This window comes from Protobothrops mucrosquamatus, unplaced genomic scaffold (assembly GCF_001527695.2).
Source record: "Protobothrops mucrosquamatus isolate PMUCROS unplaced genomic scaffold, P.Mucros_1.0 scaffold3207, whole genome shotgun sequence".
NCBI lineage: Eukaryota > Metazoa > Chordata > Lepidosauria > Squamata > Viperidae > Protobothrops > Protobothrops mucrosquamatus.
The window spans coordinates 11,207-37,525 of NW_015389205.1; the positions used below are offsets into that span (position 1 = coordinate 11,207).

At 37.0% G+C, this 26,319-nt stretch overlaps 1 protein-coding gene across 1 annotated transcript in view; it reads left to right on the forward strand.

Moving 5' to 3' along the window:
• The window catches only part of MAOB (monoamine oxidase B), a gene marked incomplete at its 5' end in the record, with an annotated part of 28,459 nt that extends 8,221 nt beyond the window's left edge, over window positions 1–20,238 (forward strand). Inside the window, 11 exons of the mRNA XM_015826635.2 lie at window positions 445–536; window positions 6,680–6,821; window positions 7,791–7,940; window positions 10,419–10,578; window positions 11,701–11,797; window positions 12,273–12,326; window positions 14,088–14,145; window positions 15,411–15,508; window positions 18,206–18,317; window positions 19,132–19,191; window positions 20,029–20,238. Coding sequence (XP_015682121.2) covers window positions 445–536; window positions 6,680–6,821; window positions 7,791–7,940; window positions 10,419–10,578; window positions 11,701–11,797; window positions 12,273–12,326; window positions 14,088–14,145; window positions 15,411–15,508; window positions 18,206–18,317; window positions 19,132–19,191; window positions 20,029–20,184 — 1,179 coding nt within the window. The remainder of the gene's footprint in view (window positions 1–444; window positions 537–6,679; window positions 6,822–7,790; window positions 7,941–10,418; window positions 10,579–11,700; window positions 11,798–12,272; window positions 12,327–14,087; window positions 14,146–15,410; window positions 15,509–18,205; window positions 18,318–19,131; window positions 19,192–20,028) is intronic.
• Between the last annotated feature and the right edge of the window lie 6,081 nt (window positions 20,239–26,319).

The window sequence follows — 26,319 nt, forward strand, 5'->3', positions numbered from 1 at the left end:
TTATTTCGTTTACTAGTTAAATTTAATTAATTAGATTTAAAATATTTGTGATTTATGTTAGAATTTCCCTTTGTTTTATCCTCACAACAGCAATTCTGTGAAACTGGCTGCATGGTCAAAAAGTGTTCTTTGGTCAACAAACATTTGGTGGTTTAAAAAAACCCTGCAAAATATTCATTCATGCAGTTCATCTACTGTAACAACTCAGAATAAAATAGTTTCCTCCACTAAAACCTGGTAACATAAGTGACAGAATTGTTATAAAAGCTGGCCAATTTAAACCAATTCAAGAAAGTTTTTAATTTCGAAGAGCAATCATTCCTTTGTTGCAGACTAGGGAAAAAGCATTGGGAGCTAATAAAAAGATTGGTTGATTTTGAATCTGTTGCATGATCATCTCTGTGTTGTGTTTTTTCTTTACACATGTGTCCTTTCCTTTCCTAGATTCCTACTGAAGCTCCATGGAAAGCACCACATGCAGAGGAATGGGACAAAATTACCATGGAACAGTTGCTAGATAAAGTGTGCTGGACAAAGTGAGAAGTAGTTTATATATATAAATAAATTATATATATATGTATAATTTCTGTACAATGGAAGATAATAGCATCTAAAACAAGTATTCCATTTTGAAAGATAGAAAGAATTTTAGGTAGAAAGAATGCTATCCACCATAGAAAATGGTCCCTGGTCAATTTTATTTCACAATTAAATGGTCTGATGACATAATTTGCACATTAAAGTTTAGGTGTATAGATCTGTAAAATACAGAGAGTTTTATACATGCATACATACATGCATACATACATGCATACATACATATATACATGCATACATACATAATGCTTCTGATATTTAAGCCAGGTGACTATTTTTCTTCATAAGATCATTTTGAACCCAAAATCTGCATAAATCTCATTTTCTAAAGTAGTTTCTTTGGGTATCATCATCAAGCTTTGCCCAGATTAAGCTCTGGAAAGGCTCTTGACAATAGCCTCCGACAGCAAGGTGGGGTTTCATATACAGTAGCAATGCTAAAATAAAAAGATCTGCATTAGCAGCAAATTATAGTTGCTTATTTAAAAGTAATTACTATTGACTCCGTAAAACCTGTCTCAGATTGGCATGGAAAGGCTTACATTGTTATAAATTCCTGCTAGTGCTTTACAGAATAATCAGAACACAATGTTTTTCTTTATATTTATTAAAGCATGTATTGTGCTAGATAGCATAAAACAAAACAAAATAACAATAGCAATATTAGCTGTTTGGGGGAACAAATCGAAAGAAGTCTCAGAATGATGGGAAATAAATAAAGATAGTAAGAACAGGCCACTGGTAAAAGCACAAAAAGAGTCAATTAAAGAACTCCTGATGCCTCTGTAAAGAAAGTCATTGTTCTATCTTATGAAATAAACCATTCTTTGTCTCAAAAGGAAATGAAATCCACAACTCCATTGAGAAAAACCTCTGTCCCATGTAAACCACTTAATGTTAAAGTTGTTTTAAGTGCCTTAACTATGCCTTAAATATTACAAGAGAAAAAACAGATTTGTAAGGATGTTAATACTCTGGCCTCACCTAATAGTATGATTTCCACTAAATAACATCCAGGAAATGTGGCCCTTGACAGGAGACCATTTCTAAAAGTAATTAGCAGATGTTTGCATTGGATCCTGGAAAAAAAGGATGCTAATGCTTTAGATAGCATGGACCAAGAAGGGGAAGTGGTGCTTTCAAATATTTTGGACTATGGCACTCACAATTCCATGCCCTTAGCCATATTGAGTGTGATAAAACTGAAGTCTCAAATTTATGAAAGCCACTATCTCTTTGACTTCCTTTTGCCCAGTCCAATTGTTTGGATGGTCAGACTTTCTATTCTACATCAAATGCACTGCATTAATCAAAACTGGATCCAATAAATCAATCTTAACATTGACACTTGTTCTTTGTAGCATTAAATACTTCTGTTTATAGTGAGTATTCCTAAGATAGTGGCATAGCTTTGTTCCGTCTTCTAAATTAAGGAGGGAATCTGAAATCCCATTCTGTCCTCCACTATCTGATGCAGAAAGCACATATAACTTTTGCATAACTTAAAATAAGTTTAACATGGGGTTTGTTTTTTTTTTTTAAGAAAGACACACACTACCATCATCTCAAATAGAAAACTTTCCCAGCCAGGTCCAACTCACTCTGTGTCATCGCCATGCCACTAACATCTCTTATTTCTTTTCAAAATGACGAAGCGCAGCTTGCACATGTTTGCTTTGAACACTGGCTTCTGAAAGAAGAGCAAGAGAAATCCCCAGAGTAGCAATTCAACTTGGAAAATATAACTAGAGCATGTGGCTCATTAATATAATAGATTTTTCCAGTCATTGGGAAAGCCAGTTGTACCACTATCCAATGAAATGCTATGTCTTATTTATTTCAACATGGTTTACTGAAAAACCATATGCAGCTAAGCTTATATTATGCATTAAGCCATAAATCATCATTTACCGGGCCTATTGTCCACTTCATATAACTTGTTAAGCCACAACTAAATAAAGGATATTGTGACTTAGCATGTTGTATGACCCACACCAATTTCAAACTTAGGAATCTGACAAAACTAGATGGAGGTCATATAGGAAAACATGACAAGAATACCCATAATATACCATTATAATCATCTGTAATGCTATGTGTTCCTCTAGCTTAGCTTTTAGTTCTAGATAAAATGTGTGAAAATGGGTTTCAAATGAAATCTTTGCAGAATTTCAGCAGACTAGAGCACCTTCTTTTTCTTCCTTTAAAATCAGCCACAGTTGTGTGTTTAGTGTGCTTTTTTATTTCTTATATGCCTTTGTGATCAGAATGTATGTTGTTGTGTTTTTGTGTGTGTGGTTTTTTTTTAATGGCTTCTCCTTAGGATACAATGGAGCAGAAGGGTAATCTCCATTTTTTTAAATTTTCAATTCTTCTAGCCAATGGAGCAAACTTGCATTTGCTAGTATTGCATGTCTTTAATGGTTGAAAATGCATGAATTGGGGGGGGGGTATATATTAGGTAAATTTGGTGAGTTTTAGCATGAAAAATAATTGTTAAAATTATGGAGATTAGTTGATGTCCAGTAAATTGTAGAGTTCCCTTAGTTATTCAAGGGTCAAGATATGTTCAAAATTGAGCCATCCAACAGTTGAATCCTAAGGGAGGAACTAAGCTGTCACATGAGCCCAGAATGCACTGAATCTATAATAAACATGTGCACATAAGAGCTGGTCCACAGAATTGGACTCTGTTGTCTACATTTTGCAGCTGAGCTGATTTGAGTCTGGCTCATATGGTAAGTGATCCCAAAAGGAAAGTGTGTTTTTGCACAGGTTCTTGCTTCATTCCTGCTCCTTCCCTGTTCCTATACTACACAACACACAAACACACACATGCACACATGCTCTCTCTCTCTCTCTCTCTCTCTCTCTCTCTCTCTCACACACACACACACACACACACACACACACATACACACACACACACAGAGAGAGAGAGAGAGAGAGAGAGAGAGAGAGAGAGACTTGTGAAGACTATATTGTGATGAGTTTAAAATAGAAGCTATGATTGATCTAGGCTGTTTTCACAGTTGCTGCTTTCATAAAGGGAAGGTGACTTGATCCTTGGCAGTGCACCATCTTCCATATAAATGGTGGGGCTGTCTTGAGGTTTCTTTCTCCTCTAGCAACTGCCTTATGGTTAAGGGGGTGGGCAGGTGATGGGATTGCTGTTGTTCCAGGACACTCGCCCTCTTTTGTTCTCACTCCCGACAGGGAGGCAATATTCAAAATACTTTTCCTGATGCTTTTATGTGGGCATTGTTTGATCTGTATCTCCCTCACTCTGAAAAGGCACATGCTGACATGTTACAGTTTCACCATCATAGCTACAAATAAGTTTTTAAATGCAAAGGGCAAATGGTAGCTTGGTGGTTTCTTCAACCATTTTGCTTTTTAATGTGTGCAAATGGCTCATGCAAATGCAGCCAGGATGTTTTAGAAATCTCTGGTAGGGAGTGAATACTGGAAATATATTTGTGCTGGTCAGAGTAAATAGCTATTTTAGGAATTAAGAACTGTCCCCTTAAGGGATAGCCTTTTGGGTAATGTAGTTTTAAGTTACCTGGTCATATCTGTGTTTCAGATTGGCCACTAGGAGGGACTTCTGATTGGCTGCCGGGGATTACTAGCTACGTGCAGGCCAGCAGGGTTTTATGAATTCCAGCCACGGGAGCTGTTTGCTCCTTTAACATGGGAGATACTACTTCTTTTCACCTACGTGTTGGGTTCAGATTATGAAATGTGCTTCAGAAGAATCTCTCCAGTAACTGAGTTAATGTTTAGAGAATGCCTGATGAATTAAAGCAGACATGTCAAACACAAGGCCTGCGGGCCGGATGCAGCCCGCGAAGTGGATTCATGTGGCCCATGAAGCCATCCTGGAAACAGTGAGGGAACGGCCCCCTCTGCCCTGGCCCAAGCCAGCCGGGAGCCAATGTACAATTTTGTGGTGGCCATCTATGCTGAAACGCATTCAGTCTTAGCTCCATAAGTCCCCCCCTCCTGCATGGCCTGAGAGGAACAATGAGGTTCCTCCAGTGGACCATGCCTCGGCACTTGCCCTGGTCCCACCCCCTTCTGCCAGAGACCCTCAGATCTATCCCACTCCTGCCCAGGTCCCCACAGGCACCCTTGACACGAATGATGTAGAGCTGGCCACGCCCACCCAGTAGGCTACACCCACTCCATCCACGCCCACCCAGTAGGCCGCACCCACCCTGGCCACACCCACCCGGCCCACTGAGGGTAACCGCAATGCTGATGCGGCCCTCAATGAAATTGAGTTTGACACCCCTGAATTAAAGTAATCTGCATGAAACCCTTTCCTTGGAGTTTATCTGCCTATATCAAGCAATAGTACCCCCTTTTGCTTGAAACAGAACAATATTTAATATCCCTTATGCATGAGATGGGGAGGGAATTTGCTGCTCTAGAACCTGCAGTAATTTGGGATAGCATACTTATTTTATTTTTGCATTTTTATTTTGGTTTCAATTTGTTTTGATGTTTTCTGCCTGATTTCTTGGCTTCAAATTGCTGTGTGTGGGATTGAAGAGTGAATACAGTTTGACGTGCAAATGTCTTTTGTGAAAGCAATCGTGGAGGTATTTTTAATTACCTATTACTGTCAGAAAAGTAACATACACATATCAAAATGCAAATAAGGCAATTTTTTTGGTGCCAATCCACTGCTTTCAACTTGTACTGTCTGTAAGCTAAGCACGACTATCTATGCCAGCCAGACAAATGTTACATTGGTTTCTTTATGTTCAAATAGCAAGGATAATAAGTACCTCTTATAACTGCATGCATTATTTATTTGTTGGCATGATAAAGCACCAAGGAAAGGGGTAAACAATATATGAATTATATGACTGTCAAAACCTAAATCCTCAGTATTGCCTAAAATTATGAGTCTTTCCACCCTCTCCTCCAATGTTTGACATGTAGAAATATTACTCTAATATCAGAAGCATAAATTTAAAACATATCCAAATGTCAGGTCTCGCCAGAGTCCAGCTCCATCTTTAAGCTCTGAATGTTTTATTACTAAAAATGAGTAAGAAATGTTATCTGGAAAAATGAAAAAAAAAGGAAAAATGTCCACAGTTTTCCTTTTGCTTGCAGGTATTTCTTACATTCAAAACTCTCTGGTTACATATGATTATAAGATTTCAAACTATAATTAGACTTTATTTATTTAATGAATACATTATTTATTCATTTGCTTGAAAGCAGATTGACTCCTAAATGTAATATTTAAAGGAATATTGCAGGATAAATGCTAAAATAACCATCACAGTAAAAAAAATCCTCTGCAATTATTTATTTATGATAATTCATGCCATATTCCTTAAGGAATCCTGATATTTATCAATAAGGTAAACATTAAGAATATGAATATATAAAACAATAAAATTCTCTGAAAAATTAAACTTTACAGAATAGGCTGGTTATCCTAGTTATTCCTCAAACATTCTCCAGAAAAATGACGTTTTGACCGAATGTGAACTGATGGGTGCCAATCTAACCTGGTTGTTACACAAAGTAGGAACCACCAGCAAGAACCTGCATTATCTGCCCCAGCTCCCCTTCACTCATAGAAGTGGGAAATCATTACCTGGCTCTTATGGGACACACAGATAGGATAGCTTGATCCTAGCTTTGGGACAACCATGACCTGCATGATTGAGAATCTCTATAGATATCTGTGGCTTGGTTTTCTATCTGTACTTTTAGTTCCCAGTTTTTCATCTCTATTCCTTTCTTCATGTCTGCTTATTCTGCAACAGGCCTCCTGTTTTCCAGCAAAACTGCTCCTTTTTCAGATATGCCAGCATGGACTTAAATTCCAGTCCATCTAATTGTAGGTCTGGCTTGGCTGTGATTGTTTGCAATTTTTAAATAAAAAAACAATAATAAAAATAAGTCAATCTGTTGGTTGAAAGATAAGCAGTATTGGTTTCCTTCAACCAAGGAAAATGATTTAGAGACACATTGTTGTTTTTTGTCTACTAGCAGGACTTGTATAGTGTCATATGATTTTAATATTATTTATTTGTGTTGGTTTTGAATGTAGTGCTGCCAAGAGGATTGGTACTCTGTTTGTGAATGTTGATGTTACCTCTGAGCCACATGAGGTTTCCGCTCTCTGGTTCTTGTGGTATGTTAAACAGTGTGGAGGTACAACCAGAATATTTTCAACAACCAACGGAGGCCAGGTGGAGTATACTGTTAATTTCTTTGCACTCTATGCATCCTTCATGGCATTTCTCAAACCATGCAAATCCTCACAAAAGTTCTCCTGGTGCCCCTTGAGTAATTAAATGAGTTTCCATTCTTTCAAAAATTAATTGATTTGTTGAGTCTGGGGAGTAATTGAAAAGTTGTGGCTTATTGATTGAGCACATCTGTCGCATTCTAAAGGTCTGTAGTTTAATTCTTGATGTTTCTTCACAGTTGGGGAAACCTTCTTGTTTAAAATCTTTATTCTGGGCTTGCTGAGAATGGCTGTTCAATGGATTTGCATTTGTGTGTGTATGTGCTTTTACTCAGACTTTATTCTTGGTGATTGCCTAGACAAGTTTTCTTAGCAACGTTTTGAGAAGTGCGTTTGCCATTGTCTTTTTTTTTTTCCAGAAAGTGACTAATCTAAGATCACCCAGCTAGTTTTTGCCTAAGATAGAACTAGAATTCAGGGTTTCTTGTTTCTAGCCTAGTTTCACTACACCAAACTGGCAGAGAACACAAAATGTGCTTCCTTGAAGGGCTGAGGAAACTGCCCTTTGGAAAGCTTTCTTGTTGTGACTGCATGCATGTGCACAGTGCTTTTTTTCTAAAAGAAAAAAAAGGTGCCGGAACTCACACACGTCATACAACCCGCCTTGCCTACCCTACAAGGTTCCATCCAAAAAAGGTGCCGGAACTCCGTTCTTGGCGTTCTATGAGAAAAAAAGCCCTGCATGTGCATATATCACCACTTTGCTTTGCTGCATGTGATCAAACGGGTTTTCTTTTAAAAGATATGGCTGCCTCAACCCTTTAAGGATGAGTACTTAATGTCAATATACTTTCCAAATGATTCAATTTACTACTTTCAAAATTGTTACATACCTACGTAAGTGTGTGAAGTATGTGAAACCATCCATTTTATCTGATTTTATTTACATTTTCTTCTGTTCTCTTCCCAGGAGAGGAAGTTCATTGGAGGCTCTGGACAAATTAGTGAAAAAATTATGGAATATCTGGGGAAACGAGTTAAATTAGAGAAGCCTGTATCCTATGTTGAACAGACTGGTGGAAACGTCATAGTAGAAACATTGGACCATGAGAGATATGAGGTAATTTAAATATTGGAATTTTAAGATCTGCACCCTGTTTTTTGTCCTTATAAGGAAAAAAGGAAATGAAAGCACTACATACATTCTATAAAAGCAAAGCTATTAATGATAATTGGGTGCATTCCAATCACAAAAACTTGTTACTATGAGTAAAAAAAAGCCTGCATTGTCCCAATATGAGAATTTAAAAGCTTTTGCTTATTTGTGACGAATGCCAGTTTCTTTGCACCAATAAAACTACAGCCTTAGAAATCATAATTCCACACAAGAACCATTCTAAGCAACATGAAGTTATGGCTTGAGACGCTTGTGGGTAAAACATCAATTTGTATAAACCATGGATTTATCAGTCTTGGAAAAATGGCAAATATAAAAATGAAAATGAGGAAGGAATGCTTCTGAATGCTCACACAACCAGATAACTGCAAAGTATATAAATCTTTCCATTCCCCACCTTTCAGTCAGAATTGAAGAAGCTTCTTGGATGAGAAGCGAAATGTTTTCAAAGAAAAAAAAAGAACAAGAAAATCCAGTTGCCTTTTGGAAAAACACCCTTGAGACAAACCATGACCTGGATGATTGAGAATCTCCATAGATACGTAGTGGCCCATCCCATTTTCAAGAGACACTCCTGAATCCAACAATACTGGACAATATTTATCAAGTGTCTCTCTTTTTGGAAAGGTTGTTTAGAAGTGATCAGTTTGCCGCTTCAGCTCCCCCCCTCAGGAAACAGATTATCTGGGCCCTTTTCTGTTAGTTTCAGACTGAGGTATAGTACCAAAATAGCACTGATCACACTTTTTGATGACCTTTGACAGAACTCCTTGCTCCCTCAGCAGCATTCGATATTATTGATCATGATATCCTTCTGAACTGGGTTCAAGGGTTAGGGAGATGAGATATTGTGGTGAATCTCCTCCTTCTATCAGAGCCAGTTACAGTAGGTGTTGATAGCATAAGGGAGCGGGATCTCATCTAGGCTCCTGTTTTGTGGAGTTCCTTGGGGTTCTACCCTCTCTCTCCATTACTATTTAATATCTACATGAAGCTGTTTTGTGGCATGAAATTAGATATCAACAGTATGTTGATGGTACTCAGTTAGACATCTTCACCCTGGGCTGACCAAGTGCTACCATCAAGATTGCTTCCTGGTATCTGGAAGCTAAGGAAGTCTGAATAAGAAAGGTCAGGCTTTAGTTTTTAACCAAGTAAGAGTGAGTGAGTTTTAGGAGCTTCCAATTCTGGAGACTTTCCATCTTTATTTCTGGGTGAAGATGTGAAATTTGGAGGTTCTCTTGGTTCTTCTAAAAGAGAAGTGTCAGCCCTGGCCAAGAGCGTTCCCCAAATCCCTCTTGCACACCAATTGCTCCTCTTCTTGGATTAGAAGGCCTTACTCACAGTCACTTATGTCTTGGTCACTTCTTTTTTTAGACTATTGCAATGTGCTGTACATAGAGTTGCCCTTGAAGACCATTTGGAATCTGCAATTCATCCAGTATTCAGTTGTGCTGGTGCCTATGAGTACATCATAGTATATCTTATGCAACATCATTACTTTGCATGATGCAGAGATTCCATTTAAGTTTCTGTAAGCAATTCAGAGTTCTGGTTACCCTCTATAAAAGTTCAAAATTTTGTTTTTTGGGGAATACATATTTCTGACTGTCTCTGCCCATACCACAGGATTGGTAGGGTGGTTATGTTTCAGATCCCTTCTATAGAATTATAGCAATAGCATTTAGATTTATATACCTCCCCATAGTGCTTTACAGCATTCTCTGGGTAACTTACAGTGTAAGCATTATTTGCATATTGCCCCCAACAATCTGGGTCCTCATTTTACTGACCTTAGAAGGATGGAAGGACCGAGTCAACTTCGAGCCATGCCAGGATCAAATTTCAGACTGTGAGCAGAGTTTGCCTGCAACTCTGCATTCTAACCACCGCACCACCAGGGTTCTTTTATGTCACCTAGCAGGACCTAGGAAGCTTGCCTTCTCTGTTGCAGCACTTGCACTTTGAAACAGCATACTGCATGAGATGTGGTTGGACCTAATCCTGTTGACCTTCCATATGATCTTGAAGACTTAACAATAGTTCTTCCCTTAGGTCAGAGTGTTGAATGATCTTGATCTGTAATAGCTTTGAATTTAGTATATGTGGAGTTGGCCTTAGCTATGCTATACTGTACTGTGTATTTCTGTGTTTGACATAGATAATTTTTGTTTCTTAACTGTATGTGTGCCACCCAGAGTTGCTATTTGTGAATTGGGTAGGCATAGCAAGCAATCAGGTGAGATCAAGACAAGACAAGATCTTATTAACAAGCTAGAGATTCCAATTCAATCCTGCCAAATGTGTCTTATTGTGGGACTCAGTTTTCTTGATCTGCTATAACTGGGACTTTCATGCCACAGAAGTGTGTTATTGTGTTATGTAATAACAACAATAATTTTGTTTGCATTTCTTTTCCAGGCCCAGTATGTTATTAGTGCCATTCCTCCTGTGCTTAGCTTGAAGATTCATTTTAATCCTCCTTTGCCTTCAATGAGGAATCAGATGATTAATCGGATTCCTATGGGTTCAGTGATCAAGTGTATAGTATACTACAAGGATGCATTCTGGAAGAAAAAAGGTATTTCATGTTAACTGAATGGGCAGGGCAAAGGAGAAAACAGGGACAATGCTTACACTTAATGTATCACTTCCTACTTTTATGAAGATCTTCAAGAGATTTGTGCATGCAAATGTACAGTATGGCTTTATCTCATGCTATATTTCACTAGTGTAAAATTTGGAAATCTATCACTAAGGCAAATGTATTGAAAATAATATTGTGTATGCTTTTGTGGTACTACATAGGCATCAGATTTCAAGGGGGCACATATAGAGTTGTCCCACAATGTACTATTGTTCTGTTCTTACACCGTTTAGCTTCAGCAAGATTTTGAAAGACAGGACAAACATTTGCCACCAAAAGTGGGTTGTAATAATTATGTAATATTTTAAAACAAGCAAGGAACAGGAAAATAGGAAAACAGACCAAGTATATTAAAATCAGTGAATCAAAGTCAGTTACATGAAATATTAATTAAAAAATCCACACACACACACATATACACACACACATACACACACACACACGCACATGCACAAACACACATGTCATTTATTTTCTTTTTTACTTTCAATTATATCAACCAGACTTCCTTGGGATTGGTGAATGTTTTAAAGATGGTGTTATGTTTCTTTTCTTTGACAATGCCTGTGATGCACTATAGAGAGGAAACACCTGGTGATAATTCTTTATGATTGCCATTTATCAGAAAAACAAGAATCAGTTACATAATAGAAATGTGATGTTTAGAAAATCAGTGATGATGGAGGTTCTGAAGCCATTCTTACAAATCCTATAGTATTTTTTTTTATCACTGCACAATTCTGAGTCTAAGTCATTATACTTCCTATACGATTTTGAGTTCAACTCAACTCACAGTATCCATACATGAATAGATTTTAGGATGATGGAGAAACAGTTCTTTGTGGTATCTTACCTAGAGGTAGCCACTCCTGATTATCCTAACAGTTCATAGTGCTACTACAGTACATGTGTTTTGTTTCAAAAGAGTTGCAGATATGCCAACTTTTACTTAGTGTCATAATGACCATTGTAATAAAACACTTGGCAGCTTTTGTTTAAGGGAGTATCATATTCACTAAACCTAGTAGAAATGCTAATATCTTCCTTTTTCCCCAGATTTTTGTGGTTCCATGATTATTGAAGATGAGGATGCACCAATTGGGTTGGCATTAGATGACACCAAACCCGATGGAAGCTTTCCAGCCATAATTGGGTAAGAATTACTTCAAAGCTATTGGAGATGAAGGGTGAAAAGCAGGATCCAAAAGAGAATTAACTATGTCTTCAGTAACAGTTGTACACTTGAAGCATGAGTATTCATCGATAAAAGTATATACAATAGGTGCTATATGTGGGTTACAAATAACAGCTTCTCCCTTACCGTATTTTAGGTAGCAATTGTATTATAGTGCCTGTGTGTGGGTTTTATGGATTTCACCCCTAACTGAAGAAAAAAAAACATATATTTCCCTCTCTGTAACAATTTGAAAGCATTTGATTGAAAATCCAGCACTTCTTCATATTTTGAAATATGGAAATATGCTATTAATTGGAATCTGAAGATTTTGGAAATGTGTTTTAGGAAATCATATTAAAACTTAACTGACATAAATTGATCATGTTATTAAATGATTAAATGGTAAGAGGAATAACATTTATTTCTTCCATTTTTTTATTTTAAATTTCAGTTTCATCCTTGCCCGGAAGTGTAGAAGACTGATTAATCTCACCAAGGAAGAAAGGTTTGAACAATACATCTTAATGGGTTATATTTCTAGAGGTCAAAAAAAATGGGAATCTTTTTTTCCCTATTTATTTTCATTCATTGGAAAGTCAAGGAGAGACTCCTTTCTTACTTTCTAGCTTTCTATCTAGGCAGCTTCACAGAAAATCAAAAAACCAGATCTCCACATTAAGGCTTTTTCTCTGTGGGAGACTTGGTATTTCAAACATTTTACCCTCAGAATCTTTACCATTCCCCATCTACTGACATTTCATAATGCTGGGAAAACAACTTTATTCAGGTGGACTGAATGTACTTTATTCAATGTACCAATACACAAATATATTTGCAGCATCAAAGTTTCCATTTCTCTCTAGCCAAATCAACAGATAGTTGTTGTTTTGGTTTTAATCCAGCGACATCACAAGCACAGTCATATTCATACTTGTTTCTGTTCTCCTCTAGTAGTTTGGCACCCATCTTCTGACCTCAGGTGCTCATATTCTAGTATCTTGTCTATTTTCTCTTGATTGTAAATGTTGATTAGGCTTTCTGGACAAATTGAAATTGGTTACCATTTCCTTCTCCAGTGGATTATATTGATTCCTTATAGCAAGGGTGTCAAACTATCGGCCTGTGGGCCGGATGCATCATGGCAAAACCGCGCCCATCCCATTGTCGGCAATGGGAAAAAAGTCGTGATATGTCGCGATACGTCACGTGATGTTGCAAGTTTGACACCCCTGCCTTATAGGAATCTCTGCTCTTGATAGAATCATACATAGTATCAAGCTCCTCTATCTCTACATGGTATCTATTCACAGAATAGAATATTACATATCTTTCTCAATTCTTGCTTGACACTGAAAACTAATATAGCAACAATCTTCATATCATTTCATTTTTTTCTGCGGTGTCAATATTACTTTTTATATGTATCTATTTTTGATTAGTAAAAAGGAAGGTATAATATATCTCTCTCTCTCTTTCTCTCTCTCTGACACACACACACACACACACACACACACACACACACACACACACAAAAGATACCATGTGATTTCAAAAGATTAGCAATTAAAACCAGGATGTGGATCATTTTGTCTCATCTGGGATAAAAATATTTGGTCTGATGCATAGTTAATTATCTGAGTGAGGATTTATTGATAATATTAACAGCACCATACAAACAACCATGTTCCCTTTTAGGTCATATGCATGGTTTAGACCTCCCTGTTCTCTCAAGGATCATACAGTATATGGGAAATCTGTCTAAACAGGGATTACAACTTTCAAGCATGGATACAAAATATTTCTTTTGGGCAAATAGTTGAAAAAGAGCCATTTGTGGAACCACTTTGTGCTAAAAGGCAGCCTATGATGCACTAGTCAACTCCTTTTTGAACATAGAAACTCCCACTGGTCAGCTGTTGGCAGGGAAACACATATGCCTCAACTTCTCTCTTTGAATGGTCATTTGCAACATTTTTGTCAATGGTCCCAGGTCCCAGGCAAATACAAGGATCTATTTGTAGTTGTGATTCTCTTCCAGTTAACAAACTACAGTACATGCAGATTGCAGAAATTGTTTATATATGTGTTCAATTTCTGAGACTTGGCTTTGACAAAAAAAAAGAGAGAGACCGTGGAAGGCAGTTTCTATGATACGGCTTCAATCCTTGCAAACACAAATCATTAGCAAATCTTAAAAGATGTTTAAAATCCTAACTAAAGCTATTTCAAAGAGGCAATGTATATCTCATTAATGTTTCTTTTACAGGAAAACACAGATCTGTGAGCTCTATGCAAAGGTGCTGGGAACACAAGAAGCCTTACATGTAAGAACTTAATTTCTGATATATCAGGTTTTTTTTTTAAGTAGCATTGAAAATTCATGAACCTTAGCAGATACGTTTAGAATTGGAGAAGCCAAGCTGAAGCTAAATTTCAAGATAATGATTGATTTCAGTCATAGGCCAGGTCAGCAAAAGCCCAAATGTGAGGGCAAATTTAATTATTTATTATTGTCAAAATATCTCTAGGGTCTGCTCCAATTGTGTAAATTGGGTAAATGAGGAAGCTGATAAGTGTACATTCAAAGAAGCTTCAGATATTATTTTATGGTTCAAAATGTGAGAGATTTAATACACTTCAGAATTAAACATTGCAAGTTAATAGCTTACAAAATATAAAAATAGTAATTCAACAGTTGACAATTTTAATAGTCTATTCTTGTACCACTCACATACATCAAGAGATCTGGAAATGGGGAAAGAAGGCTAATGAAGAAGTAAATATAAATCCAATATATAAATATATAAAATATAAGAGGATTTGCAGATGAAGTTTTTATTGAATAAATATTTAGCTTCCTTCATATAGTTTTGTGAAGAATTTCCATATGAAGAAAAGTAAGTTTCAGTAGAGCCTGTTCTTGAGATCATTTTTTTTCTTTTCTGAAAAAAAAGATGATTACATTTTTAAAAATGACATGTGAGAAAAAGTAAGCATAAGAAGCAAATGGATATTCAGTAATGGATTTCCTGTGCAAGGTGGAGTTTGTCTTGACAAAACAGCTACCGTAGTTTGACTTCTCCAGTCTGGTTTCAGAAAGTTGACATGCATCTTATTTTATATCCAAGCCTTAACATTGAAAACAAAATATTCCTCTGAGTGCCTAGGTGGAAGCTCCACATACTTTAAAATTTTAATATCAGTGGCTGCCTGAGTTGTCCATTAGAGACCAAGGAAAATGCACCCAACTCATTTAAGTACCTTCCTTTGAGTCAGCCACCTTGGAATGTTACAGATTTTGGTCATGAGAATGCATAATGTTGAAGTGCATTATATTTAAAAAAGTATTAAGCATAACAAGATGCTATGTTTCTGTATCTATCATTACAGATTTCTAATTACTGGGAACAAAGATGATTTAACTTTTATACTATTCCTTGTTTCCTATCATCTTTTAAAATAGATTTATATGTTTATAGTCCTTGGAGATAAAGTGACATGGGAAATTAGGTAATTCAAAGTTTTCTATTTATTTTGTAAAGTATCTATTTTTGTCTCCTTTCATTATTTGCTATTGATGATTTTGTAGCCAGTGCACTATGAAGAGAAGAACTGGTGTGAAGAGCAATATTCTGGAGGATGTTATACAGCTTATTTTCCACCAGGGATAATGACCCAGTATGGAAGGTATGGTAATCATAAGTAAGGATGTTAAGATGAAAGGGTTAATGAAGAATATGAAGGACTTTATGTTCTGTTAATTCAAACCAATTTCTTTAGCTTATTCCATAGATACAATTTCTGAGGATTGTGCAAAGGATTGCAGTATTAATTACATACTTTTACCAGAATAATGATGGCATTTTGTAGCTATACACTATATAGGCAACAAATAACAACAATCCCTGCAACAAGAGTGTAATTGTGAAATATATTTAGGAATTATTGAAATTTATGTATCATCCTGTAAAATGCATATTAATTTGCAGTTAAAAATCTCTGTTTACAATGGGTTTGCTATTGTAACTGAGTAATAATCAAAAGTAATTATATATTAAACTGATAGATTTTTTTTTACTGTCTTTAATGCCTTGATCCAGTAAGAACGATGCATTTCAGTGATTTTATATCCATTTATTTACCTTCCCATTAAAGCTACTAGATCTGGATTGCATAAATATAGTTGCTTTTTATGGCTATGATAAGTTTCTGTTCCTCTCCCCATATATACAGAAGGATATTATGCTTTATATCATTTCTGCATAAAGTGGTATGTGTTGTAGCAAGTCATGCATGAAAAATTTACGAATAATTAAGTATAGCCTTCTTGAGCAAGATGATTTGGAGTTAATTTCAGAGTTCAGCAGGGCTTTGACATTATTGATAGATTACTTTGAAAAACATCAGTCACACACACCCTATGTGTGGTCCCTGAGTTCATAGAAAAAGTTTTGATGAACTACTTTAATTAATTGGCTTGATGGATGTTTGTACATACCTATTGTTATGTTTTATTTTTTTTCTAAACGTTTTATATATGTATCAGATGACTGCATCTTTTTTATGAATTACTCTTGGATAAATTATTTCATCCTTGTAGAAGTGGTTAGATGGTAGGTTAGCCTTATCATCAGAGTTGTATTTCCTTTTTCTGATTTAATTAAGTTGAATATCGTTCTTTTTAGAGCAATTCCAAAATATTAAAGCTGTTTGCATGCACCATCAGGCTACAAAAATACTCCTATCACAACTGACCACAGCTTTCTCCAGGGTGAGGGGCACATATAGCTTTCAAACCACATACCGTACTTTTGAAAAAAATCCCAAAAGTAATAACTGGGTCCAGCGCAAAAACTATATGGTTTTATTTTGTTTACATTTACATATAATTAAAAGTTTAATGAAGCTTAATCTGATTATTTTCTGGCCATATATTTAATAAATTTTACCTTAACACTTTAGAAACCCAATTTAATATTATATTATAGCTATTTAATACAGATAGTCCTTGACTGACGACCACAGTTGAGGCCAAAATTTCTGTTGCTAAGCAAAACATTTGTTAAGTGAATTTTGCCCCATTTTATGAGCTTTCTTACCATAGTTAAGTGAATCACTGCAGTTGTTAATTAGTAACACAGTTGTTAAGGGAATCTTGCTTCCCCATTGATTTTGCTTGTCAGAAGCTCGCAAAAGGTGATCACATGACCCAGGACACTGCAAACATCATAAATATGAGTCAGATGCCAAGTTTCGGAATTTTGATCACCTGACCATAGGGATGCTTCAGTGGTCATAAGCGTGAAAAACGGTCATAAGTCACTTTCTTCAGTGCCATTGTAATTTCGAACAGTCACTAAATGAACTGATATAAGTCAAGGACTACCTGTAAAGGATAATACTAATTCTAATACGTATTTGAAAAATATATTAATATAAAAACATAATTATAAATATAATGCATTTGTATAAATACTGTAAATATACAACATTGCTGTACTTTGAAGTCAAATAATTACAGTCAATATATAAAAGGATTGTGATTAAAAAAAGCCCAAATTTACATCTTCTTGAACGAGGAATTGATGGATCTCTTAGAGAATTCTTGAAGCTAGGACTGCAATTCATTCTTTCATCTGGTTATCACACCAGTCTAGACTTGGCTGCAAATTATATTCAGGGACTATATAACAGCAAAAGCTTGACAGGCTTGATATTGTTTTATTGCAGAGAAAGAAGAGAAAGGCCACTCATTATATGGCCCTCTATTTCACAGCAATAACTCTGGGTGATGTACAAAGGTTTAAAGCCAACAATTAGAACAATAACCCATGGTGCCCCAGGTAAAGAGCATCTTCCAATCATAAAAACATACCAACAACTAGGGTAGCCTCCTGTCCTGAATGTCTAAAGAAATGGTCAGGTCTTCACAGCTTTACAAAAAGGCTAATAGGGCTTGAGCTGTCTGGATCACAATCCCACTGAAACGGCTAGAGCTGAATTTATTTTGGCCAGTTTTTCAGGAGACACATGGATGGAGACGTGGGGAAGGGGAAAACGTGGTAGTGTATTATAATGCATCATTCCGGCTACATATCACTGCATTAAAGAGAAGTTTCTATTTCTGCCAACCGAGACTCTTTCCCCTGTTACAAATGGAGGCTTCAAGGGNGGGGGGGGGGGGGGAATGTGCATGTTTATTGCATTCACTTAATACCACATTTAATTTTGCCTTGAATATCCTGGAGCAAGTTTCAAGTTGATCAGAAATAAAAGGGCATAGCTACTGCCATTTAGGGTGCTAATGTTACGAATAATTTTCCATTGTTTATAATCAGAGGACTGTGTCCCTTGGCATTTCATGATCTGCACTTCCTTCCAAAGGATTCTTCGTGAGCCAGTTGGGAGGATTTTCTTTGCAGGTACTGAAACAGCTTCAGAATGGAGCGGCTACATGGAAGGTGCTGTTCAGGCTGGAGAAAGAGCAGCCAGAGAGGTTTGTTGCATCAAATAATTTTACTTACGTTTTCATGATGATTCTTTGTATGGATTTCCAACCCAAAGCGTCCTCAGGTTGGTTTGCATGACCTGCAGTTAAAGATAAATGATGTATTAATCTTATAATAGAAACAAGCTGTAGGAGATGACCAGGCTGAGTTCAAGGGAGGGGGACAAACACGTCATCAGTTATGATGCAATAAATAAATACGCTCATTTGAACTGCCCGAATCTCCTGATTTCCCCGGCACTTGACACAAGCAAGCAAAAAGCATTAAATATCAAAAGCTAAAACCAAACTCATGGACGCTGGATGTCATGTGTGCATTTAGGACTTAAATCAATCCCAGAAAAGGGCAAATGCAAAGTTCTTAAAAAGGCATCAGAGTATCAAAAGAGGAGTTGCACTGAGCTCCCTCTGGATACATCCTAGCCTTGCTAAATTAGACCCTAAAGTTCTGATGGTGATAGGATGACTTCCAGCGCTGATGATTAAGGAAAAATCTCCAATGTAAAGGACAGATAAAATGAAACTGAATATTAGAAATGGAGATAAAGCCGAATTGTTCTGAATTAGTCATTCAAAACAGTCTATTTTAAAAATGAATAGTTTGCTATGTGGATGAGGAATCCAGCCTCATGTTTGTTGATGAGAATTTGAGCAAAAGAAACTGGCCTGGCTTGTCTTGATTGCTTTTTTTTTTTAAACGAAATTACACTTTTATACAAGTCCCATTTATCTTTTAAAACAGCCATTGGAAAAGCTTTTGGTTGACTGTTTTCTACTTAAGTCTCAAATCACCTCTTTTTAGGTACTACACTCGATGGGAAGATATTCAGGAGAAATATGGAAATCAGAATCAGAATCACCTGTAAGTATGCAATGTTTTATTTGATATGGAATGTGAAATTAATACCCAGAATTAGAGAAGAGGCCATGTGGAAAGGGAATGATTTGGTCCTCACTCTGTGTTGAACTTAATAAATGAGCTACAGGCAGTCCTTGATTTACAACCATTTGTTCAGCAACTGTTCAAAGCTACAGCATGACCTCATCACTTAGTGATGGAAGATCCAGTCTCAACTGTAGTCATAAGTCGAGGACTACTTGTATAGTGAGTTAATTATAGGGATATAAGTTAAATCTCACCAACAATATGCCTTTAACAATAGCCATGATAGCCCATACTGTAAACCACCAATTGATGTGACATGCTGAATAGCTTTTGTAAATAAATATGATTTTGGAACATCTTGCCCCCTGGAGTGAAGTCGGCTCCACCCCCACCCCCGACCTTCCACAAGAGCTTAAAGACATGGCCCGGCCAGCTGGCTTGGGGCTCCAATGGGGGAAGCTCCACATTGGGGCTGGTTGACAGACTAATAATGGATCCCCCCTCCCCCCTCCATCCTCGTTCCCCATCTTTACTTAGGGTTGTGTATTTATCTTTCTAATTACAGTGGTCTTCACAAGTCTTCAGTTCTCTCTCTCTCCCTCCCTCCCCCATCTCTCTCTCTCTCTCTCCCCCTCTCTCTCTCTAGCGTTCTGCTTGAAAAATGTAGACCACTCTACTTTAATCATTCCTACTCCAACCATATTATAAAACTGTAATTGTTTAACATAAGAAAGCTGTGCTTTGTTGTTGTTTTCTGGTACTTTATCTTGAACAAAAAGAACCCCTATTAATTCTGAATGTTCTTCCATCCAGGATGTGACAGCCCTGCCAATAACTACAACATTTTGGGAAAGGAACTTGCCTTCTGTTCCTGGACTACTGAAATTGATGGGGTTCTCTATTTTCTTTACATCAGTGGCTGCAGCTGGGCTCTTTGCCTATAAAAAGGATCTCTTAGTGCGAAACTGAGAACAGATGTGCTAATAGGAAACGATACAGTTTGGTCTGCAAATTTATATACATTAACACAATCATTTATCTCTCGTTTAGACTGTTGATTGCAATTCTCTGTTATTCGGTCTATTAGTTCAAAGTTTCTTGGATCTTGTGATGGAGTCCAATATCTGTTTTCAAGGGCGCTGCAATTTGGATGCTATAAAAATAATATAGTAATTGTCTGGAATCCAATTACAGGTAGTCCTCAGGATATGACTTATCCTGAGGACTTATCCTTGAAGTTATGACAGACCCACCCAAAACTACATACAATCCCATTTCAAACTTATAGCGGTTGTAGCACCCCCATGGTCATTCACCCTTATGACCGACCCTAAGGACACTGCAGCATCTCCTGGCTCTTCTTCCCCCCACCACCCTGGGAATCCACATTTCTTCAATAAAGAAAGCAAAAAACAAACAAACTGGGAGAGACTGACTTGTTGATCTTTCTTCCCCCACCATTAGAGGCTGAAACTAAACTCTCTGTCTCTGCCCTCTAATCTCAATCACTTTTAACAACTTAATTTGTTACATTTACTGTAAATAAAAATCTATAAATTAGTTACCTTGATGAGTGACTGCCAGGCTGAAGAATACTGTAGAGAAAGGGAAGGAAGCAAGCAAAGACAATCTTTTTGCACCTTATTTATCTTGAGGAGCTGAAGAAAAAAATTCAGCTCCAAAGAAAAAATGGCAGCATGAACGTGCAGCAAATGGCCATGGCAGAAGTTGGGTCCTAAAGGGAGTTAGACAGGCAGCAAAAAGCAAACGCCCCAAAATGTTGCATTGCAGGCATTTGCTAATCATTGATGATCAGTTGCAGTGTCCTATGGTCACATAACCACAATTTGTGATGTTTTTGCTGATTTCTGGGTTTTTGCTGATTAACAACTACGGTGACTCACTTTATGAGACTGTCATAAAAACATCATAAAATTGAATTAGGTGGCATGGTAACTCACTGAACAATTGCAACAACTTACAACCAAATTCCAGGATCAGTCGTGGTGGTTAAGTGAGGACTACTTGCATATCTTAATCAGTAATCCCATTATTTAGGATCAGTGTAGAGTAAATGGAAGAATTTGTGAACCTCTACCTGGCCCGTGAAACAGCTGTCTAGGGTTTCACTAGCTTTTTAGGATGTCAAGAAATATCTTTCATACTCTTTTATCTTAAGTATGAAATAATGGATATTTTTTGGCTTTTTAAAAATTTGAATACCTTTTTTCAGGATTATAATATTTTTCTTAAAAATATAATCACAACTAAATCTTGCTTAAGGACAGACAGACATAAAGAGGTGTAATTTTGAAAAATGTTTAGCTATAGTATTAGAATGTTTTTCTCTGTCTTCTTCCCATTCATTTCCCACCTGACGTTAATATATTTTAATAGATGGAAAGGATTTCTTAATATCATGTTGTGGCTGGCTCCTCTTTTGATAATATTCAAGTGGGTGGTAAAAGCATGCACTGGAGAAAAGGGCCCTACGCCCGTTATTCATTCTGCAGCAGAAAAATGGGGCAGAGCTAAGAAATCTCTTAAAAATGAGTTGGTTAACCATAAAAATTAATAGGAAATTAAGAGTGTTGATTTTCTCCCTCTGAAAGTGGGAGACAGTGGCAAAGTCTGGTTATACTGTTTTCAGGATCTTTTCAGACTTTTTCAGGATCAGGGTTGCTGCTTAAAGAGTTAAAAGTCAGAATAAGCTGCAGCCCAGAAGTAGTTACGGTATCTTTCTTTTTGACTCAGAGAATCGAGATTTTGCACATTCCTAACCTAAGATTAATTCTTCCTAAGAGTTCCATGATTTCTAAAGAGTGTGCTGTATAATATTTTTTACTGATATACAATGCCAAAACAAAGGAGCATAATGTATGTGTGCTACTGCTGTTGTTTCTGTGTCTGTTTATTATTCTTACTATGTCATAATTGTGTGAGCCTCTTGTGATTACAAAGAAAAGCACAAGACTTCAGGACTCTCTCCAGGATCCAATTTCAGATAGATAAAATTCTTTTTCCCATTAGCTTTCCTCCCTAACACTTCTTCAGTAGACTTTATTGGAGACTCTTTCAAGAACCAGGAGCAGCTTTTTAAAGGAGAGAACAAGCAGATTTCTCTACCTCTCAACTCTGTGGCTTATGAATTAAGTCTGGAAAAGATTTACAGAGTTTCAGCTTAATATCTGACACTTTGCTCTCAGCAAAAAATAGTTAACTACGGTATTCTGTTCAGGACCGCTGTACTGTTTTTGTACCAGACTTTATTGATGAAAGATGTGATAAAACTGTTTAAATGTTGGCTATTAATGAGATAACAAAGCAATCCTATATGGGGTGGGAAGTGATGTAATAGTTCCTTGCTGATTTCTTAATATATAAATTAATGAAAGATGGTGGCAGAAAGTGAACTTATTCTTTTTCCTTTCTCCAACAGTTATTTACTAATATAGTGGTCTGATCCTGGGAGTCCTTGAGAAAGAGAGAAGTTGATTTTATTTCTAGAAAAAGTTTTGGCTATACTGCTAGAGGTAGATTTATACCAACAAAGTGTTTTGCATATATAACAAACCTCAGTCTAAGGTAGATTTGTCCTCTTTCTACTTGACTCTTCTTGTATTGCCCTTAGATTGATCATCAAAGGGGCTGCAGACTTCATAGACAGCAAATTTCATTGAAATGGATCTAGTTCTGAATGAACATACTTGGAATTGCACTGTTTAGTATTTTTAAATTAAGTACTCTAGTAATCAGATGCTACAATCAGACATCATACTGAAACATATTTAATAAAAGTGTGCCTTGTCAGGCTCACACTAAAGACTTCATTTAATAAGTACCATACTATAACACATTTTTTCTTTTTGTCTTTCTCATAAAAAGAAATAGTGTAGATCAGGACTCAAGAAATTCAAGAAACCTGCATTTTCATTTTTCACTTGGGGGTGGGAGTAAGGAAGAAGTATCTTAGTTTCAGTGAGGTGGTTCTAATATGCTGTTCGTAGATACAGAAGGTCAGGATTTATTTGGGTCCCATGTTTACTTCTCAGTCTGAAAAAAGAACAAGTACTGTCTGTTACCATGTAATAAAAATAACATTCTAGCTTTTTATAGCCTTATGCCCTTTAATGGCTTGAGCAGTAACAGTAACTTTAGAAGGTGGCTGAAATCTGGGAATTTCAAGAATTATCTGCAGAGTGCCAGGCTGAAGGAGCCTGGGCTATCCCATGGTATGTTCTAAGTAACAGAGGCTTTCCAAAGTCTCATGCACAGGATTCTCCCAGATCTGTTACATGAAATGTTTGTTACATAGAGGGAAGTAAGCACTGGGGTACCACAAGGTTCCATCTTAGGCCCAGTACTCTTCAATATCTTCATAAATAACTTAAATGAGTGAATAGAAGGGGAACTCATCAAATTTGCAGATGACACTAAATTGGCAGGAATAGCCAATACCCCAGAAGACAAACTCAGAATCCAAAAAGATCTTGACAGACTTGAACAATGGGCCCTATCCAACAAAATGAAATTTAATGTGGAGAAAAGCAAGGTTTTACCCTTATGCAAGAAAAACTAAAGGTACAAATACAGATTAGGCAAAACCTGCCTCAAAAACAGAAACTGAGAGAGGGAGCTTGAAGTCCTAGTGGATGATCACTTAAATATGAGTCAGCAGTGGGTAACAGCAGCCAAAAAAGCTAATACAATCCTTGGTTGTATAAACAGAGGCATAGAATCAAAATCACATAAAGTATTAGTACCGCTTCATAAAGTCTTAGTAAGACCACACCTGGAATACTGCATCCAGTTTTGGTCAGATTACAGAAAAGATGTTGAGACTTTGGAAAAAGTGCAAAGAAAACAACTAAGATGATTAACGCCTGGAAACTAAAACATATGAAGAACTGTTGTAGGATTTGGGTTTGGCTAGTCTAGAGAAAAGAAGGACTGGGTCGGGGGACATGATAGCAATATTCCAGTATTTGAGAGGTTGCCACNAAACGTGGTAGTGTATTATAATGCATCATTCCGGCTACATATCACTGCATTAAAGAGAAGTTTCTATTTCTGCCAACCGAGACTCTTTCCCCTGTTACAAATGGAGGCTTCAAGGGCCGGGGGGGGGGGGAATGTGCATGTTTATTGCATTCAATTAATACCACATTTAATTTTGCCTTGAATATCCTGGAGCAAGTTTCAAGTTGATCAGAAATAAAAGGGCATAGCTACTTAATGTTACGAATAATTTTCCATTGTTTATAATCAGAGGAATGTGTCCCTTGGCATTTCATGATCTGCACTTCCTTCCAAAGGATTCTTCGTGAGCCAGTTGGGAGGATTTTCTTTGCAGGTACTGAAACAGCTTCAGAATGGAGCGGCTACATGGAAGGTGCTGTTCAGGCTGGAGAAAGAGCAGCCAGAGAGGTTTGTTGCATCAAATAATTTTACTTACGTTTTCATGATGATTCTTTGTATGAATTTCCAACCCAAAGCATCCTCAGGTTGGTTTGCATGACCTCCAGTTAAAGATAAATGATGTATTAATCTTATAATAAAAACAGGCTGTAGGAGATGACCAGGCTGAACTCAAGGGAGGGGGACAAACACGTCATCAGTTATGATGCAATAAATAAATACGCTCATTTGAACTGCCCGAATCTCCTGATTTCCCCGGCACTTGACACAAGCAAGCAAAAAGCATTAAATGTCAAAAGCTAAAACCAAACCCATGGACGCTGGATGTCATGTGTGCATTTAGGACTTAAATCAATCCCAGAAAAGGGCAAATGCAAAGTTCTTAAAAAGGCATCAGAGTATCAAAAGAGGAGTTGCACTGAGCTCCCTCTGGATATATCCTAGCCTTGCTAAATTAGACCCTAAAGTTCTGATGGTGATAGGATGACTTCCAGCGCTGATGATTAAGGAAAAATCTCCAATGTAAAGGACAGAGAAAATGAAACTGAATATTAGAAATGGAGATAAAGCCGCATTGTTCTGAATTAGTCATTCAAAACAGTCTATTTTAAAAATGAATAGATTGCTATGTGGATGAGGAATCCAGTCTCATGTTTGTTGATGAGAATTTGAGCAAAAGAAACTGGCCTGGCTTGTCTTGATTGCTTTTTTTTTTTTAAACGAAATTACACTTTTATACAAGTCCCATTTATGTCAATAAGATTTGCATATTTGCATATTTACAGTGCCTATAAATCAGCATTTCCGAACTTTGGCCAGAAGCAGGATATCTCTTGAAAACAGCCACTGGAAAAGCTTTTGGTTGACTGTTTTCTACATAAGTCTCAAATCACCTCTTTTTAGGTACTACACTCGATGGGAAGATATTCAGGAGAAATATGGAAATCAGAATCAGAATCACCTGTAAGTATGCAATGTTTTATTTGATATGGAATGTGAAATTAATACCCAGAATTAGAGAAGAGGCCATGTGGAAAGGGAATGATTTGGTCCTCACTCTGTGTTGAACTTAATAAATGAGCTACAGGCAGTCCTTGATTTACAACCATTTGTTCAGCAACTGTTCAAAGCTAAAGCATGACCTCATCACTTAGTGATGGAAGATCCAGTCTCAACTGTAGTCATAAGTCGAGGACTACTTGTATAGTGAGTTAATTATAGGGATATAAGTTAAATCTCACCAACAATATGCCTTTAACAATAGCCATGATAGCCCATACTGTAAACCACCAATTGATGTGACATGCTGAATAGCTTTTGTAAATAAATATGATTTTGGAACATCTTGCCCCCTGGAGTGAAGTCGGCTCCACCCCCACCCCCGACCTTCCACAAGAGCTTAAAGACATGGCCCGGCCAGCTGGCTTGGGGCTCCAATGGGGGCAGCTCCACATTGGGGCTGGTTTATTTATTTATTTATTTATTTGATTTGATTTGTATCCCGCCCTTCTCCTTACCGGACTCAGGGCGGCTGACAGCCTTATAAAACCAAAATTACAATAAATATCAATTTAAAACCAGATTAAAAGGAAATATTTGTAATGGCCTAATAATTAAAATTTCCCTTAAAAACCCCACTAAAATTCCCTAGGCCAATCCCGCTTGTTGGAAAAGCCATGTCTTTAG